The sequence below is a fragment of the Rana temporaria genome, chromosome 2, assembly GCF_905171775.1.
Source record: "Rana temporaria chromosome 2, aRanTem1.1, whole genome shotgun sequence".
NCBI lineage: Eukaryota > Metazoa > Chordata > Amphibia > Anura > Ranidae > Rana > Rana temporaria.
In genome coordinates this window covers 138,242,300-138,260,292 of record NC_053490.1, presented here as the reverse complement: position 1 = coordinate 138,260,292, position 17,993 = coordinate 138,242,300, and the positions used below count along the sequence as shown (strand labels likewise).

General features: G+C 42.8%; 1 protein-coding gene across 1 annotated transcript in view; it reads right to left on the bottom strand.

Annotated features, from left to right (window-relative positions):
• Window positions 1-8,841: 8,841 nt before the first annotated feature.
• Window positions 8,842-17,993, bottom strand: part of FKBP11 (FKBP prolyl isomerase 11) — a 51,562-nt gene continuing 42,410 nt past the window's right edge. The window contains exons 5-6 of the mRNA XM_040341180.1: window positions 13,973-14,043; window positions 8,842-9,308 (exon numbers count right to left, since the gene is read on the bottom strand). Of these exons, the coding sequence (XP_040197114.1) occupies window positions 9,091-9,308; window positions 13,973-14,043 (289 nt within the window). The 3' untranslated portion in view covers window positions 8,842-9,090. The remainder of the gene's footprint in view (window positions 9,309-13,972; window positions 14,044-17,993) is intronic.

Here is a 17,993-nt window from a genome sequence, read left to right as displayed (position 1 = left end):
ATCCTCGGCGGCTTCAACACTGAACTCGACGAGGAACTCAATTGTGTTTGGTACGTCGAGTTCCTCGGACGTGTGTACAGGGCCTCACCCTTATCTTTGTAAGAAAATGGGGAACAAGAAGCTACAGGCCAAATAGTACAATATAATTCAGGGGTAGGCAACCTTTCAGATGTTGAGATCTACCTGGACAACATGGAGAAAATCAAACATCGCTGAGGAGGGGTGCGTCGTCATCGTCCTTTAACCACTTCTATACATGGCACTTATACACCTTTCCGCCCAGACCAATTTTTAGCTTTCAGCGCTGTTGCACTTTGAATGACAATTGCGCAGTCATGCTACACTCTACCCAAACTACATTTTTATCATTTTGTTCCCACAAATAGAGCTTAATATTGGTGGTATTTGATCACCTCTGGGATTTTTATTTTCTGCAAAAAAAATACTGAAAATTTAGAAAAAAATGTTTTTTTTGTTTCAGTTATAAAACATTGTAAATAAGTATGTTTTCTCCTTCACGGATGGGCACTGATGGTACTGCACTGATAAGGCGGCACTGATGGGCACCGATGAGGTGGTACTGATGTGGTGGCATTGATGAACACTGATGATGGGCACTAATAGGCGGCACAGATGGGCACGGATAGGTGGCATGGATGGGCACAGATAGGCGGCATGGATGGGCACTGATAGGTGGCATGGATGGGCACTGATAGGCGGCATTGATAGGTGGCACGGATGGGCATAGATGGGCACTGATAGATGGCACTAACGTACTAATGTATGTGTTGTACTAATGGATGCCAATCAGTGCCAAACAATAATGCCTGCCAATCAGTGATGCCCATTGTGGGCGCTGATTGGCATCCATTGTGGGCACTGATTGGCATCCGTCGGAGACTCTTTACCTAGATCGGTGTGTCAGACTGACACCCTGCAACAACGATCGGCGCGCATCGGCTCAATATCCTGAGGACGTCATATGACGTCCACTCAGGATATTGAAACCACTTTGCCGACGTCTTTTTGCATAAGGTTACGTTTTTTAAGTGGTTAAAAAAATAAATACAAAAAATAAAGCCCTCAATCAAAAAACCGCATGAAGAACACATAGCCTATTACAGTAGTATTTTCTGTCCCGCTTTAAATCACTCTACCCCACAGTAGTATCCTCTGCCCCCTTTCACATCATGACAGATAAGAGCAGAAGATCCCAGGAGCCGCACATAAGAACATGCCATGCCCCCAACAACCCCCCCTTCAGTAATGTACTCCCCCATTGTATTGTTCTCTGCCCCCCCATGCAGTAATGTCCTCTGTCCCCCCCCCCCACACTAGTGTCCTGTGCCCCCCACAGCTATGTGCTCTGCCAACCCCTCCCCCCACAATAGGCCCCCCATAGCAGTGTCCTCTGCACCCCCCCCCCATACTAGTGTCCTCTGCGATCCCTTCCCCCCAGCGTGCAGTGTTCTCTGCACCCCCCCACACCTGTGCAATAATCATGCTGTCTAATCAGCATCTTGATATGCCACACCTGTGAGGTGGATGGATTATCTCAGCAAAGGAAAAGTGCACACTAACACGGATTTAGGCCCCTTTCACACTGGGGCGGGAGGTGCGGTCGGGTTAAAGCGGCACTTTTTAGCGGCAATTTACCGTCAGAATACCCCCCCCCCCCCGCTAGTGGCCGAAAAAGGATTAATAACGCCAGCAATGCGCCTCTGTAGAGGCGCATTGCCAGCGGTATAGCCGTGGTTTCCTTTTTGCTTTCAATTGGAAGGAGAGGTGGAGGAGCGGTAAACACACCGCTCCAAAGATGCGGCTAGCAGGGCTTTTGGAGCGGTCCTGCTAGTGCACCCAGATGCTGTTTCAGGTCTGTTTGCAGGTGCTATTTTTAACGCAATATCGCCTGCAAACCGCCTCAGTGTTTTGTGTACACAGAAAAAGTCATAGATCTTTGAGTTCAGCTCATGATAAATTGGGGCAAACACAAAAGTGTTGCGTTTATAATTTTGCTCAATATATATATATATATATATATATCACAAAAGTGAGTACACCCCTCACATTTCTGTAAATATTTCCTATCTTTTCATGTGACAACACTGAAGAAATTACACTTTGCTACAAAGTAGTGAATGTACAGTAGTGAGTGTAAATTAGCTGTCACCTCAAAATAACTCAACACACAGCCATTAATGTCTAAACCGCTGGCAACAAAAATCAGTACACCCCTAAGTGAAAATGTCCAAATTGGGTCCAATTAGCCATTTTCCTTCACCAGTGTCATGTGACTCGTTAGTGTTACAAGGTTTTAGATGTGAATGGGGAGCAGGTATGTTAAATTCGGTGTTATCGCTCTCACTCTCTCATACTAGTCACCGAAAGTTCAACATGGCACCTCATGGTTGAAGATGAGCAGACCCAGGCAGTGGCGGCTGGTGCTCAATTTTTTTTGGGGGTGCAAACAAACTGAAAAAAAAACCCCATAAATTGCAGCCACTGTGTCCATAAAACAAAGCCACTGTACCCATAAATTGCCGCCACTGTGCCATCAAACGCAGCTGCTGTACCCATCAATTGCCGCCAATGTGCCCCATCAATTGCCACTACTGTGCCCCATCAAATGCTGCCAGTGTGCATCCCCCGCCTGGCACTTACCTGTCTCGGGTCACGGGGCTGTCCTCCACGCTCTGAGTCCTTGATGTCTTCTTCCATCCTCTGCTATGATTGGACGCCTGATAGGCATCCAATCACAGCGCCTGTCGCTTCAGCCAATCAGGTGACAGGTAACCAGACCCGAGCACGAATGCATGAATCTAACTATTAGTAATAGACAGGTGACAGGAGGGGGGGGGGCAGCGCTCCTGCGCCCTTTATGGACACACCGCCACTGGACCAAGGACATGGATTACTGGAACCATGTCCTGTGGTCTGATGAGACCAAAGTAAACATATTTGGCTCAGATGGTGTCAAGCGTGTGTGGCGGCAACCAGGTGAGGAGTACAAAGACAAGTGTGTCTTGCCTACAGTCAAGCATGGTGGTGGGAGTGTCATGGTCTGGGACTGCATGAGTGCTGCCGCCACTGGGGAGCTAAAGTTCATTGAGGGAACCATGAAGGCCAACATGTACTGTGACATTCTGAAGCAGAGCATGATCTCCTCCCTTCAGAGACTGGGCCGCAGGGCAGTATTCCAATATTATAACGACCCCAAGCACACCTCCAAGACGACCACTGCCTTGCTACAGAGGCTGAGGGTAAAGGTGATGAACTGGCCAAGTATGTATCCAGACCTAAACCCTATTGAGCATCTGTGGGACATCCTCAAATGGAAGGTGGAGGAGCGCAAGGTCTCTAACATCCACCAGCTTCGTGATGTCATCATGGAGGAGTAGAAGAGGACTTCAGTGGCAACCTGTGATGCTCTGGGGGAACTCAATGCCCAAGCGTATTAAAGCAGTGCTGGAAAATAATGGTGGCCACAAAAAATATTAACCTTGGGCCCAATTTGGACATTTTCACTTAGGGGTGTATTCACTTTTGTTGCCAGCGGTTAAGACATTAATGGCTGTATGTTAAGTTATTTTGAGGTGACAGCAAATGTACACTGTTATACAAGCTGTACACTCACTACTTTACATTGTAGCACAGTGTCATTTCTTCAGTGTTGTCACATGAAAAGATATAATAAAATATTTACAAAAATGTGAGGGGTGTGCTCACTTTTGTGAGATACTGTACATATATTGTGTATCTATCTATATATATATATATATATATATATATATATATATATATATAAAATGATAAAATTGATGTAAACATGAATGTGTCCACAGTGTTATCAAATAGAATGAATAACAGTTGATGATCCAAATACTGCTCTCAGAGGACAGCAGGAGCAAGGAAAATTTTAATGTTTGCATAGTTACCTGGATATTTAAGTAAGCTAATGTGTGTTTTAAAAAGCACTTGTTTCCAGGATCCCAGCATATTAGGCCCCGCTGAGCTTAATACATGAAAACTTTAAGAACCCAGTCGAAATTGCACCCTAATGCCACGTACACACGATTGGAAATTCCGACAACAAATGTTCGATGTGAGCTTTTTGTCAGAAATTTCCGACCGTGTGTAGGCCCCATCGGACATTTGCTGTCGGAATTTCCGACAACAAAAATTTGAGAGCTGGTTCTCAAATTTTCCGACAACAAAAGTTCTTGTCGGAAATTCCAATCGTCTGTATGCAATTCCAATGCACAAAAATCCTATGCCTGCTCGGAATCATTGAACTTCATTTTTCTCAGCTCGTCGCAGTGTTGTACGTCACTGCGTTCTTGACGTTTGGAATTTCCGACAATATTTGTGTGACCGTGTGTATGCAACACAAGTTTGAGCCAACATTCCGTCGGAAAAAAAAAACACGGTTTTGTTGTCGGAATTTCCGATCATGTGGCCTGTTTCACACAGGCTTCATTTGTATAAGAGCAGTGTGAACAGCAAGCTTTGTTGGAGCTTTTAAAGAGCCATTCAGTTCTAGTTTGTAAATGTTGAACACAGATCCTAATGGGAGTGCTGACTGCCACTTTATGAAAGCTGCTAGCAGGCATCCAACAAGCTTCAAGAAGTGCTGAAGCCTGCTAGCAGCATGTTTCAAGCGGTAACGTGGGTCCAGTCCTTGTACAGAATCTTTTCAGTATGGTCAATTACGAACATCCCGAGGACGGAGCTCCTGAAGGAGTTGGTTAGAAACTGAATGTTGTCTGAAGATCAGAGCCGATTTTCTCCCCCATAAATTAATTTGGGGAAGGAAGACTGTCTCCTGAAATAAGAGAGCTTAGTCCAATTCTGAGCACTAGCACTAAATAAGGGGGAGGGGTAGTCTCAGTGTGTCAAACCACTTGGGCTCCCTGATTATGTTGCTGCTTGTGCTGTAGAAGCTCAGAAATGTACGTCCTGCTTTGCTGGTGAACTTTATGGAAAGGGCCAATTCCAAAATGGTGCCGATTCATGCTCTGTGCGGCCTCCTAGACGCGCATGGTGGGGCTTCACCTATGCTGAAGGCAGTCAGCCATGCCTGTGCATAGACACAAGCCAGGAAGAGTAAATGGTGTGGCTAACAGGGCGACTCATGCACCCTATACCTCTCTAGTGGTGCAACTAACTGGGACCTGAGGACCCCCCCTCCAACAGGAGCACTAACGGACAAGAAGCAGAGCTAAGGAACTGCCTCAAACTTCACCTTCTGTTGGATATGCATATCCTGCAGGTCCTCAGGGACTATGCTATGCCACAGCAGACCACAGCCCTGGACCTTAAAAGCACCCCACTCACAGATGCAACTGCCGACCAAAGAAAAAGCCACGCACAGGATCCAGTGCCATAGTAACTTACAGACCTTCATTGTTATTCCACAGGGATATGCATACTATTCCCTCCATAGGGACCACTCCAGAAGACTTCCATTGCCCAGCAGAAAAAGGCAGTTCAATGTAAAAATTCATGCATAAAAACAAAAAAAAGACTCTCTCAGCAGAAAAGAAAGGTCCATCACCTACGGACACTAGCAAAAAACTAGGCAATGCTGGGGAGCAGGAGGGGTTTTTCTGGGTGTTGTCAAGCTTTTCTTTTTGCCATTATCCAATCACTTGGTGGCGCATAGCCCTATAGTCTAAGAATTACAGTACATTGAAAAAGTATTCATACCCTCTTGTAATTTTCCAAATTTTGTCATGTTACAACCAAAAGCGTAAATGTCTTTTATTGGGATTTTATGTGATAGACCAACACAAAGTGACACATAATTGTGAAGTGGAAGGAAAATGATAAATGGTTTTCAAAGTTTTCTACATATAAATATCTGAAAAGTGTGGCGTGCATTTGTATTTAGCCCCCTTTACTCTGATACCCCTAATTAAAATGAGTGGAACCAATTGCCTTCAGAAGTCACCTAATCAATACTTTGTAGAACCACCTTTTGCTGCATTTATAGCTGCAAGTCTTTTTGGGGATGACTCTACCAGCTTTGCACATCTAGAGAGTGACATTTTTGTCCATTCTTATTTGAAAAATAGCTCAAGCTCTGTAAGATTGGATGGAGAACGTCTGTGAACAGCAATTTTCAAGTCTTGCCACAGATTCTCCATCGGATTTAGGTCTGGACTTTGATTGGGCTATTCTAAAACATGAATATGCTTTGGTCTAAACCATGGGTCTTCAAACTACGGCCCTCCAGTTGTTCAGGAACTACAATTCTCATCATGCCTAGTCATGTCTCTGAATGTCAGTGTGTTACAATGCCTCATGGTATGTGTAGTTCTACAACAGCTGGAGGTAGTTTGAGGATCCCTGGTCTAAACCATTCCATTGTAGCTCTGGCTGTATGTTTAGGGTCGCTGTCCTGCTGAAAGGTGAACCTTCGCACTACCCTCACATCTTTTGCAGACTCGAACAGGTTTTCTTTTTAGATTGCCCTGTATTTGGCTCCATTCATCTTCCCATCAACTCTGACCAGCTTCCCTGTCCCTGCTGAAGAAAGGCATCCCCACATCATGATGCTGCCACCACCATGTTTCACGGTGGGGATGGTGTGTTCAGGATAATGTGCAGTGTTAGTTTTCCACCACACATAGCATCTTGCTTTTAGGCCAAAAAGGTATATTTTGGTTTTATCTGACCAGAGCACCTTCTTCCACATGTTTTCTGTGTCCCCCACATGGCTTCTCGCAAACAGGACTTCTTATGGCTTTCTTTCAACAAGGAGGAGCGAACAGCACCAATGGGTGATCCTAGAAGAGGAGGAATTATACACCCCCCACATTGTATTGGGGATTATACACCTCCCACATTTCTTTTAACAATGGCTTTCTTCTTGCCACTCTTCCATAAAGGCCAAATTTGTGGAGTGCACAACTAATAGTTGTCCTGTGGACAGATTCTCCCATCTGAGCTGTCGATCTCTGCAGCTTCTCCAGAGATACCATGAGCCTCTTGGCTGCTTCTCTGATTAATGCTCTCCTTGCCCGGGCCTGTCAATTTTTGCCATGTCTTGGTAGGTTTGCAGTTGTGCCATACTCTTTCCTTTTTCGGATGATGGATTGAACAGTACTCTTTGAGATGTTCAAAGCTTAAGATATTTTTTTTATAACCTAAACCTGCTTTAAACTTCTCCACAAATTTATCCCTGACCAGTGTTGTGCGCTACTTGGCCTTTATATGATACTGTTTGTTCACTAAGGTTCTCTAACAAACCTCTGAGGGCTTCACAGAACAGCTGTAGTTATACAGAGATTCAATTACATACAGGTGGACTCTATGTACTAATTAGGTGTCTTCTGAAGGCAATTGGTTCCACTTATTTTAATTAGGGGTATGAAAGTAAAGGGGGCTGAATACAAATGCATGCCACGCTTTTCAGATATTTATTTGTAAAATATTTTGAAAACCATTTATCATTTTCCTTTCACTTCACAATTATGTGCCACTTTGTGTTGGTCTATCACATAAAATCCCAATAAAATACATTTACTTTTTTTGGTTGCAACATGACAAAATTAGGAAAATTTCAAGGGGTATTAATACTTTTTCAAGGCACTGTACCTCCCCTGTGTCCTGTGATGTACGATTATGAAATAATGTAAGCCACCATTGCTGATTGCCTTTAAAATATCTAAGACACAAAGGGGTTGATTTACTAAAACTGGAGAGTGAAAAATCTGGTTCAGCTGTGCATGATGCAATCGGCATCTAAAGAAGACCATACACGGTCGAATTTCAAACAAATTTTCTTTTCAAAATCAGAAAGTTCGTTTTTTTTATGATCCGATGATGCCACCATTGATTTTCGAAATTCGGCCAACAAAATTTTAATGTTGCCGGTAATATTCGTTTCTCTCCGGGAATATTCTTTTCTCTCCGGAAATATTCGTTTCTCTCCGGAAATATTATTTTCTTGCACATGCACATTTTTTTTTCAATTACATTTCTCGCACGATTCTCCCATCATTGATCAGAAAATCGTTTGTTTTTCAAAAAATATTTCCAACATGTCGGATTTCTCAAATTTGCTTGCCGCACGAAAATCGGCTGTTGCTGCAGCCCACCAACGGTGCGAAATTCGTACGAAAATTCTTTGATACGATTTTCGAAAGAAAATTCCTTTGAAATTCGAACCGTGTATGGCTGCCTTAAGTTAAGCTTGTTCAATTAAGCTTTGACAAAAAAACTGGAAGCTGATTGGCTATCATATACAGCTGCACCAGATTTTGCACTCTCCAGTTTCAGTAAGCCCAGGTTCACACTGGGTACGATTTCCTTCGATTTGAGATGCGATTTCACATGTGAAATCGCATCTCAAATCGGCGGCATTTTCCGGCAATGACACTGTCCTAATCGGTGCGACGCTGCACCAATTTCAAAAAGTAGTTCCTGTACTACTTTTTGCAATTTTGAGCCACGATTTACATAGACATCTGTGCAGAAACCTGCACAGATGTCTCTTAAATCGCGGCCGAAATCGGGACTGCCAGCGTGAGTGAAGCCGTGTGAGTTCAGCTGAACTCGCACGGCTTCACTCCCGCAGCCCAGTGTGAACCAGGGCTTAATCAACCCCACAGACTCACAGTACTGGAACAAGCTTGCAGCCACAGACACTTCTGTCTCAAATAGAAATTCTAAGAATTTTTTGAATTATTAAATTTGGAGAAAATGATGCCAACCAAGCTTTGCTGTACCATATAAATAATGAATGTACCCGACCTGCGCTGTTTGGCAGGGACTGCTAACTAGTGTTTTCTACTTCTACTTTCCTTTCCAGCTTAAAGATTAAGACAAACACACATATCAATATTAAAATAAATTAATAAGCCAACATTGTTTTGTTTTTATCATATGGCATCCCAGGCTGGATGGAGATTAGCACAAATGTTCCGCTGTCTCAGCATTGTTCTTGTCTGGGTGAGCTTCAGCAGCACATTGAATGATGTAAAAAAGATGGTTTTCAATAGCGATAATGTCTTAATCACCAAACACAAAAACACCCAGAAAATGAAGAACTAAATCAGACTTGGCAGTTTGATAAAATTAGAGTGTTTATTTTCTTTTGGCTTTGTTCCTTTTTTCTTCCTTTAACTTCTTCTTGGACACAGTTGGCGTCTTTGACTTGGAGTACAGGTGGTATCCAATCAATCCTAAGAGTGTGGGCACAAGGGCAATGCAGAGCAGGGGCAGGACATCGTCCACCAGGGTCTGCCACTGTGTGGGCTTGGTTAGTGATATAACTTCAGTCTCAAACTGTAGCACAGCATTACCTGCAGATAGGGGGGGGAAGTAACAGCTTGTTAGCAGGAAATCTAGTACAAGAGTATAAAAAAGTAGAAACATCTTGCTTAGCCAGGTTACTGTTGTGTGTTTATTCAGCGCATTGCTAAAGCCATTTTAATAATACATATACTGTACAGTACATCAGAGCAATAGGGACTTTGCTTGTTCAACCTTCTAAAACAATCAGAACAGAAAGACTTCTGAAATATTTAGCATGTTTATAACTCCAACTGAATTATATCTTTGGCCATAATTGCAATTTTTGTGTGTTAAGGCAAGCCCATCCATTTTGAATTGGTCCTTATCGAGCCTTAGGCCTTGTACACACGACCGAACATGTCCGCTGAAACTGGTCCGTCGGACCAGTTTCCGCGGACATGTTCGGTCGTGTGTAGGGCCGACCGGACAGTTTCCCGGCCTAGCGGACAGGTTTCCAGCGGACAAAAGTTTCTTAGCATGCTAAGAAACTTGTCCGCTGGAAGCCTGTCCGTCGGACATGTCCGATGGTCAGTACGACTCATCGGACATGTCCGCTGGCCCGAAATCCCACGCATGTGTCGAAGTGATTAGACGCATGCGTGGAAGCATTGAACTTCCTGGTGCGCGCACGTCGCAGCGTCATCGTTACGTCACCGCGTATTCTGTCCGCGGGGAATTTGGTCTGATGGTGTGTACACACATCAGACCAAATGATCCCAGCGGACATGTCCGATGAAAACGGTCCGCGGACCGTTTTCATCGGACATGTCTGGTCGTCTGTACGAGGCCTTAGACCACCCCTTTCACACTGAGGAGTTTTTCAGGCTGTACAACGCTAAAAATAGCGCTGCTATACCGCCTGAAAAACTCCTGCACTGCATACTCAACGTGAAAGCCCGAGGGCTTTCACACTGAGGCGATGCGCTGGCGGGAGAGAAAAAAATCTCCTGCCAGCAGCATCTTTGGAGCGGTGAGAGGAGCGGCGTGTATACCGCTCCTTCACATTTAAAACAATGGGAAACCGTGGCAATACTGCCCGCAATAAGCCTCTGCAGAGGTATTAACCCTTTATCGGCCACTAGCGGGGGTTAATACCGCACCGCTAGCGGCCAAATCCTGCGGCAAATCCGACGGTATAGCGCCTCTATTTTTAGCGGCGCTAGACCACCACCGCGCCTCCCGCCCCAGTGTAAAAGGGGCCTAAAGGAATGGAGAAAAAAATGGACCTGCACTACTTTTTGGCAATGCAGTGCACAGAGCATTGACAACTGAAACTATTCTTTGTTGTATATGGCGACACCAATCCAACATGGTTGAGTTTTGGGAAAACTAGGCCTAAAATGCCCAAGATAGGAATTTCCAATATATTTTAAAAGGGCTTTTATAGTTTTCACAAGGTAAACTCATTTCCATCGCATCAATTGAGGGACACGAGAAGTCATATACTTTCAGGTTATACTGTAGCCTAGACATGTGCAATTTGTTTTTTTTCCGAATTAGTTTTTAATGAATTTCGACAAATTTGTTAATTTTGAAACATCCGAATTAACCAAAACCCATTTAACAAATTTTTCCGAAAATACATAAATTTGGAAATCCGAACATTCGAAAATCTGAAATACCTATTAAATTAAATTAAACGTAACAAATACAAATTTTTCCGAAGTTACAAATTATCCGAAAATAACAAATGCCGTATCTAAACAAATGGAACGTAAACACATTTATAATAATAAACAACAATAATAATAAAAACTTTTTAATTATTATTTATTATTAATTTGTTCTGTTCCAAATATATTTGTACTAAAACAATTTTTGATTACATTATTGTAGTTCTTTGATATATTAACTATTTCCCTTTTGCACCAGAAGTATTGAAATAACACATGTACATTTGGATATGATGTATACATTTCTCTTTATACTGTATATAAGGGGTGTCAAACTCAATTTCATTGTGGGCCGCATCAGCATTATGATTGCCCTCAAAAGGGCCGGTTGCATCTTAGATGTCAAGAGCCACCCCACCATCAGAAGTTGAGCCCCCCATTCTCCCTTACATCACAGTGCACCCCCTCTAACTTATGCTGCTGCTGGGAAGAAGCTATATGCATTGCTTGAAAGAAGAAAGTAAGGGTCTGGAGTAGGACCAGAGGAGGGCTGGAGCTCTCCTTCAGCTGCAGGAGGTACAAGGGCCACATGAAATGGCCTGGAGGGCCAGATTCAGCCCACGGGCCTTGTGTTTGACACCTGTGCTGTATATTGTCTATTTTTTTGTACCATAATTTTTCTTCAAATACATCATGGAAGCACACCTGAATGGGTGGCTATGGAAGCATTCCGTAGGCAAAGGAGCCACCCTCCTTTAGCTGTATAAAGAAGGTTTCAGTGTCGACGCAGAAACCCTCCTTTATTTATTTATTATTATTTAGCTTATTATTTATTTAGCTCTTCACTTTTTTACACTTGGTAGAATAACCCTTTCATTTGTCTTATACCCATCAGTTTGTCTTATAACTATCAGTAGCCTATCAGATTGCTCTGACTGAGAAAGAATATAAAAAGGTCTTAAGCCCCTTTTCACACATGCGGACAGTTAGCTAGATTCAGAGAGAGTTACGCCGGCGTATCAGTAGATACGCCGTCGTAACTCTGAGTCTACGCCGTCGTAAATTTAAGCGTATTCTGGAAACCAGATACGCTTAAATTAGGCTAAGATACGAGCGGCGTAAGTCTCCTACGTCGTCGTATCTTAGGGTGCATATTTACGCTGGCCGCTAGGTGGCGCTTCTGCTGTTTTCCGTGTCGAATATGCAAATGAGCAAGATACGCCGATTCACGAACGTACGTCCGTTGCAATTAGTTACGCCGTTTACGGAAGACATACGCCGGCGTAAAGATAAAGCTGGTCTCTAGGTGGCGCAGCCCATGCAAAGTATGGAAGTCGGAACAAGCGTATCTTTTTACGTCGTTTGCGCAAGTCGTACGCGAATAAGGCTGTGCGTAAGTTACGTTCACGAAGTAGGCAGTGTTCGACGTATCTTAGGCATTCTATCCGATGCATGCGCACTGGGAAACGTCCACGGACGGCGCATGCGCCGTTCGTTTAAAACGTCATTTACGTGGGGTCATGGTTTATTTACATAAAACACGCCCACCTCAACACAATTTGAATTAAGCGGGCTTGCGCCGGTGTTGTAATATTAATATAGATATGTAGGTATTGTAAAATATTGTGGTATATGTAAGGCACAGTATATATGTGTGACATACAGGAATTCAAGGTTACACATCAAAAGGTGTTTGCTGGGTTAGTGGTCAAACACAGATCAAAGGAACAGCTGAGGACCCTTTTGATGTGTTAATCTTATCTAAGACTAGTTGTGTGAGATGGCCTGATACTTCCTTACTTACAAGTATTTATTGATGGTAACTAGACTTAGGGAAGTTTCCATTCATTCAGAGAACCCCCCCTCCAGTGTGAGACCAATATTTGAGGCAGTCAAGCTGGCATTCAGCTAGTGTAGTCTTGTCACTCTATGATGAATATTGCACAGGTCTAGGAAAAGATGGGATTCTGAAATACTCTGTTGGATTTTTGTATCATCTGTGGAATTTGGACTTTGTATGTTATTGGAAGTTAATTAAATTTGCGTTCTCTGGAGAACCTGTGTTGCTGCGAAACAACTTAATTTATGGTCATCATACTAACATCTAAGATATTAATTATCTAACCGGAGTACTGGGCACTATACATATACATTATCACTACAGCCGGCCCATTTACGCTACGCCGCCGTAACTTAGGACTCAAGTGCTTTGTGAATACAGCACTTGCCTCTCTAACTTACGGCGGCATAGCGTATATGAGATACGCTACGCCTGCCTAACGTTAGGCAGGTCTTACTGAATCTGGCCAAGTATGTCTGTATTTCATCCATCTGTTTTCGGATGAAATACAGACATACATGTATCCCTATGGGATAGTGGGTGACAGAGGATGAACATCCGCTGACACCCGATCTCATCGGTCCCCGCTATGGTCCGATTCTGCAGACGGAAGAAAATCGTATTTTTCCCATCCGTCTTTGGATTGGATCGGGTGAACACAGACAGACGGTCTGTGTTCATCCGATCCCCCCATAGATGAGAGCGGAGAAAAGACAGGGCGGTCCTGTCATCTGGCCGATCCCCGCTGAGCAAGCGGATGAGAAAGGTACGGATCCTCACTGGATCCGTACGTGTGAAAGGGGCCTTAAACCGACTTGTCTTTTATCGGTTCCTCTTGGTTCATTTTAAGCTCATCAGTATTGCCTTATAAGTTATATTGTATATACGAAATATATACAAAAGGGACAGACTATACTGGGCTAGCAGATGAAGATGTTAGGTTGGTTTGTGTTATGTTGTCCCACTAGCTCATGATGGACAGCTCAAAATAAACCGCAATTTATGGAACCCAAATCCCATGGTCTAATGCAGCGAGTAAGCGGGACAAGTTTTAATATAGCAAGTGTGCACAAACCCAGCTAAGATTTGTTTCTTCATTTGAAAAAAAAGGCTTTAATTGTTTTTTTTGAGAATTGTGTTGGTGCATTATGTTTATCCTGCACTAAAAAAAATCTAAAAACGGCACGATCAGAAAGGATTTGAAGCGGTCAGGAATTACCTGGTATAGAAGGGGGGTATCCTCTTTTTCCATATGCCAAACTAGGTGGGATAACCACTTTGCGCTTCTCTCTGAAGACAAAATAAATACAGGATTATCAAGATGGCAAATCAATGAATCGGCCTTAAAAAAAAAAAAAAAAACACACAACACAGTGTGACAGCAAACTACCCTACTGTGGTATTGTTCTAAAAGAACACGATTAAATAACCAACTCAGGAGAAGATTTATCCTGCTACAATACACAGGTAACGTAGATAGAAAAGTAGATTATCATGGGTTACAGACGGGGTCAATCCCCCAGGAGCTGTCAGCAGGTGGTTTTATGTATTTCATTTGTGAGAATCAAATAATTTCCCTTACCCAGCAGTTATCTACCACAGGAAAATTAAGAAGGAAAATTGCACAGTGCTTCCAGTCTCCACTCTCCAGTAAGTATTTAATCATTTTATTTAGCACGGACATACACTGGAACATTTTAAATGAACATAGCAATATTTATGCCATCCCGTCGTTATGAGCTTACAAAATAATACCCCTCTAACACATAAAACAACACATATGGGTTCGAGTCAATTTCTGTAACGCTCATGGTCTGCATGAATCTACTTCTGTCACAATATACAATAGTATTATTTTTTTCAGACTCCCTTTGATCATTAAAAAGCAGTTCTTGTACTTCAGGCAGGTGCCTTATGTCTAGACTCAGGTGATGGTCAGCCTGCTGCAGGTAGGAAAAGGCATTTTCCCTGTCCCCTCTTCCCAGTGATAAGGCTTGCAACACTGTAATTATGTAGTAATTCGCAAGGTAAGTGGCTGCGGTAGGGGCTGACCTGTGTCAGACATTTGTGATCACAGGCTGAGGAAGCCAAAAACCTTTTTTGAAAGAATGTGCTGAGCAAAAGCTCAAAAGCAAAATGACTACTTTTTGGCGAAGCCCATCGGTCTACTGATTTCACAAAAAGAAATGAGGCCTTTAACCACTTACCCCCCGGACCATATTGCTGCCCAAAGACCAGAGTACTTTTTGCGATTCGGGACTGCGTCGCTTTAACAGACAATTGCGCGGTCGTGCGACGTGGCTCCCAAACAAAATTGGCGTCCTTTTTTTCCCACAAATAGAGCTTACTTTTGGTGGTATTTGATCACCTCTGCGGTTTTTAGTTTTTGCGCTATAAACAAAAATAGAGAGCCAATTTTGAAAAAAATGAATATTTTTTACATTTTGCTATAATAAATATCCCCCAAAAATATATAAAAAAACATTTTTTTTCCTCAGTTTAGGCCGATACGTTTTCTTCTACATATTTTTCGTAAAAAAAAGTCGCAATAAGCGTTTATTGATTGGTTTGCGCAAAAGTTATAGCGTTTACAAAATAGGGGGTATTTTTATGTCATTTTTATTATACTTTTTTTACTAGTAATGGCGGCGATCAGCGATTTTTTTTTCCGGTATTGCGACATTATGGCGGACACTTCGGACACTTTTGACACATTTTTGGGACCATTGGCATTTTTATAGCGATCAGTGCTATAAAAATGCATTGGATTACTATAAAAATGCCACTGGCAGTGAAGGGGTTAACACTAGGGGGCGGGGAAGGGGTTAAGTATGCCTGGGTGTGTTCTTACTGTGGGGGGGTGGCCTCACTAGGGGAAACACTGATCCTCGGTTCATACATTGTATGAACCGAAGATCAGCATTTCCCCTGCTGACAGGACCGGGAGCTGTGTGTTTACACACACAGCTCCCGGTCCCCGCTCTGTAACGAGCGATCGCGTGTGCCCGGCGGCGATCGCGCCCGCCGGGCACACGCACGGGAGTCGGGGGCGAGCGTGCGTCCCTAGTGGCGGCTGGGAGAGAGGACGTCATATTACGTGCTCTCGCCCAGCCGAGCCACCTTGTGGACGTATAACGACGGTGCGCGGTCGGCAAGTGGTTAAAAGAATGGTTCACTGATGTTTTGGGCTTGCTTTGCTGCTTCAGGCACTGTATGTCTTGACCGTGTACATGGCATTATTATGAAATCTGAAGACTACCAAAGAATTCTGGGGAATTCAAAAATGATTTAGGGCAGGTCATACATGAATCGAATTTCGAAAAATGATTTTTCTTACAAAAATCTTATCCAAGAATTTTCGTAAGAATTTCCCACCCTTAGTGAGCTGCAGCAACAGCCGATTTCCGTGCGTCCATCAAATTTGAGAAATCGGGCATGTTGGATTTTTTTTGGAAAAACAAACGATTTTTTAATCAATGATGGGAAAATCATGCAAGAATTGTAATTTAAAAAGAAATAAACATGTGTAAGAAAAGAAAATTCCCATAAAGAAAAGAATATTCCCAGCCACGAAAATTATTTTTTGTAGCAACAAGAGGTGAAATTGAAGGCTTGGTTGGTCGAATTTTTAACTCAATGGTGGCACCATCGGATCATAAAATTTCTGATTTTCAAAAGAAAATTATTTTGAAATTCGACCATGTATGGCCAGCCTAAGCGCTGGAGAGTACTGAACTGGCCAGCAATGAGTTCAGATCCAAATCCCATAGAGCACCAGTGGAGAGATCTCAAAACAGCAGTTAGGAAAAAGAACCCTTCCAATCTAAGAGACGCGGAACAGTTGGAGAAAGAAGAGTGATCTAAAATTCCAGTAGAGATGTGTAAGAAATCATATTGATGGTTACAGGAAGCGATTCATTTCAGTTATTTTTTTTCCAAGGGGTGTGCTACCAAATATTAAATTGAGGGTGCCAATACATTTTTGGTCGGACAAAGGTCTGATCGTGTGTACGAGCTTTAGTTTGTGTATCAGTTTATTTAAAAAAAAAAAAAAAAAACATCTAGGAATGGCCGCGTATAATTCAAATGCATTTAAAAATCAGAAACTGGAAGCATTCATAGAGAAAAAGCTGGATAAGCTTTCTTGATGGCTGAACAGGGTTTTGCACATGCCGCGGCAAAAATGATACTCCGTGTCCTATTCAGCGGGCAGTACGGCCTCCAAATGCGACCCATCCAAGTGAATAAGGCCACAATTGCAAGCCAAAAGTGTGGCTTGAGGTTGCAGCGTGGTATTCCTAGAAAAAAATCTTTGAGTGGAAAATTGTTGAGACATGGCACCACATCCAAATATGAAGAGAGAGAGAAAGAACCAGAAGTGAATATGGACTTTAAACTGGTAGCCACCAGTAGACCAAAATGAAAGAGAGAGCACTCAATAAAGTAAAAATTCTAATTTATTATAAAATAGGGTGTTTCATTTTTCCAAAGATGTGATTTTCATATGACTTTGCTTACGCCCCGAGTCTCGGTGATGTGAAAGATATATGTGCCAAATTTCAAGAAGGGCTTAACTCCTTTATGTTGAACAGGTAAAATAAAAACATAACCACTAAACACAGAAAAGCTTATCTCAATGTCTTTAGAGAAAAGCCATTTACAGTATTCCTGTATAAAAGACAGAATTCAATCATATCAGCTCCAGAACACGGGAGTTCACTTCATCGCAGTTTGATTCCAGCAGACAAAACATAATTCTATTTCTTGACACTTGTCTGGCTCTAAGGACTCCCTGGCATGGTACAGTGATAGTAGAAATGATGGGACCGTATAAACAGATATCAGTGAAGATGCTAGATTTCTAGAGCAGTGACCTTTGAGATGGGCCAGGTTTGTCTAAGTGAATGAATCCTTCCAGGAGCACTGAGATAACCTGGCAGAATAGAACAAGGAGCTGAGATTATGGCATATATAAACCATAACAGGTGTGCCCTGTCTACAAGAATAGTCTGAGACACTGACCTTGTAAGAGCCGAGTGAAAGGGAAGGCAGAGATGCTCAGACAATCCCTTTGTTTGAAGCTGAACTAATAACATCCTTCCCTGAGAAAATCATTGCATAGGCCTGTTATAAAGTGGTATCACCCAAGAGCCAGACATACAGTGTGTGACGGTATTAGAATTATATCCCCGTCAAACCTTCCCTTCTTCCCATAAAGAAAATCACCCCAATATTCCACG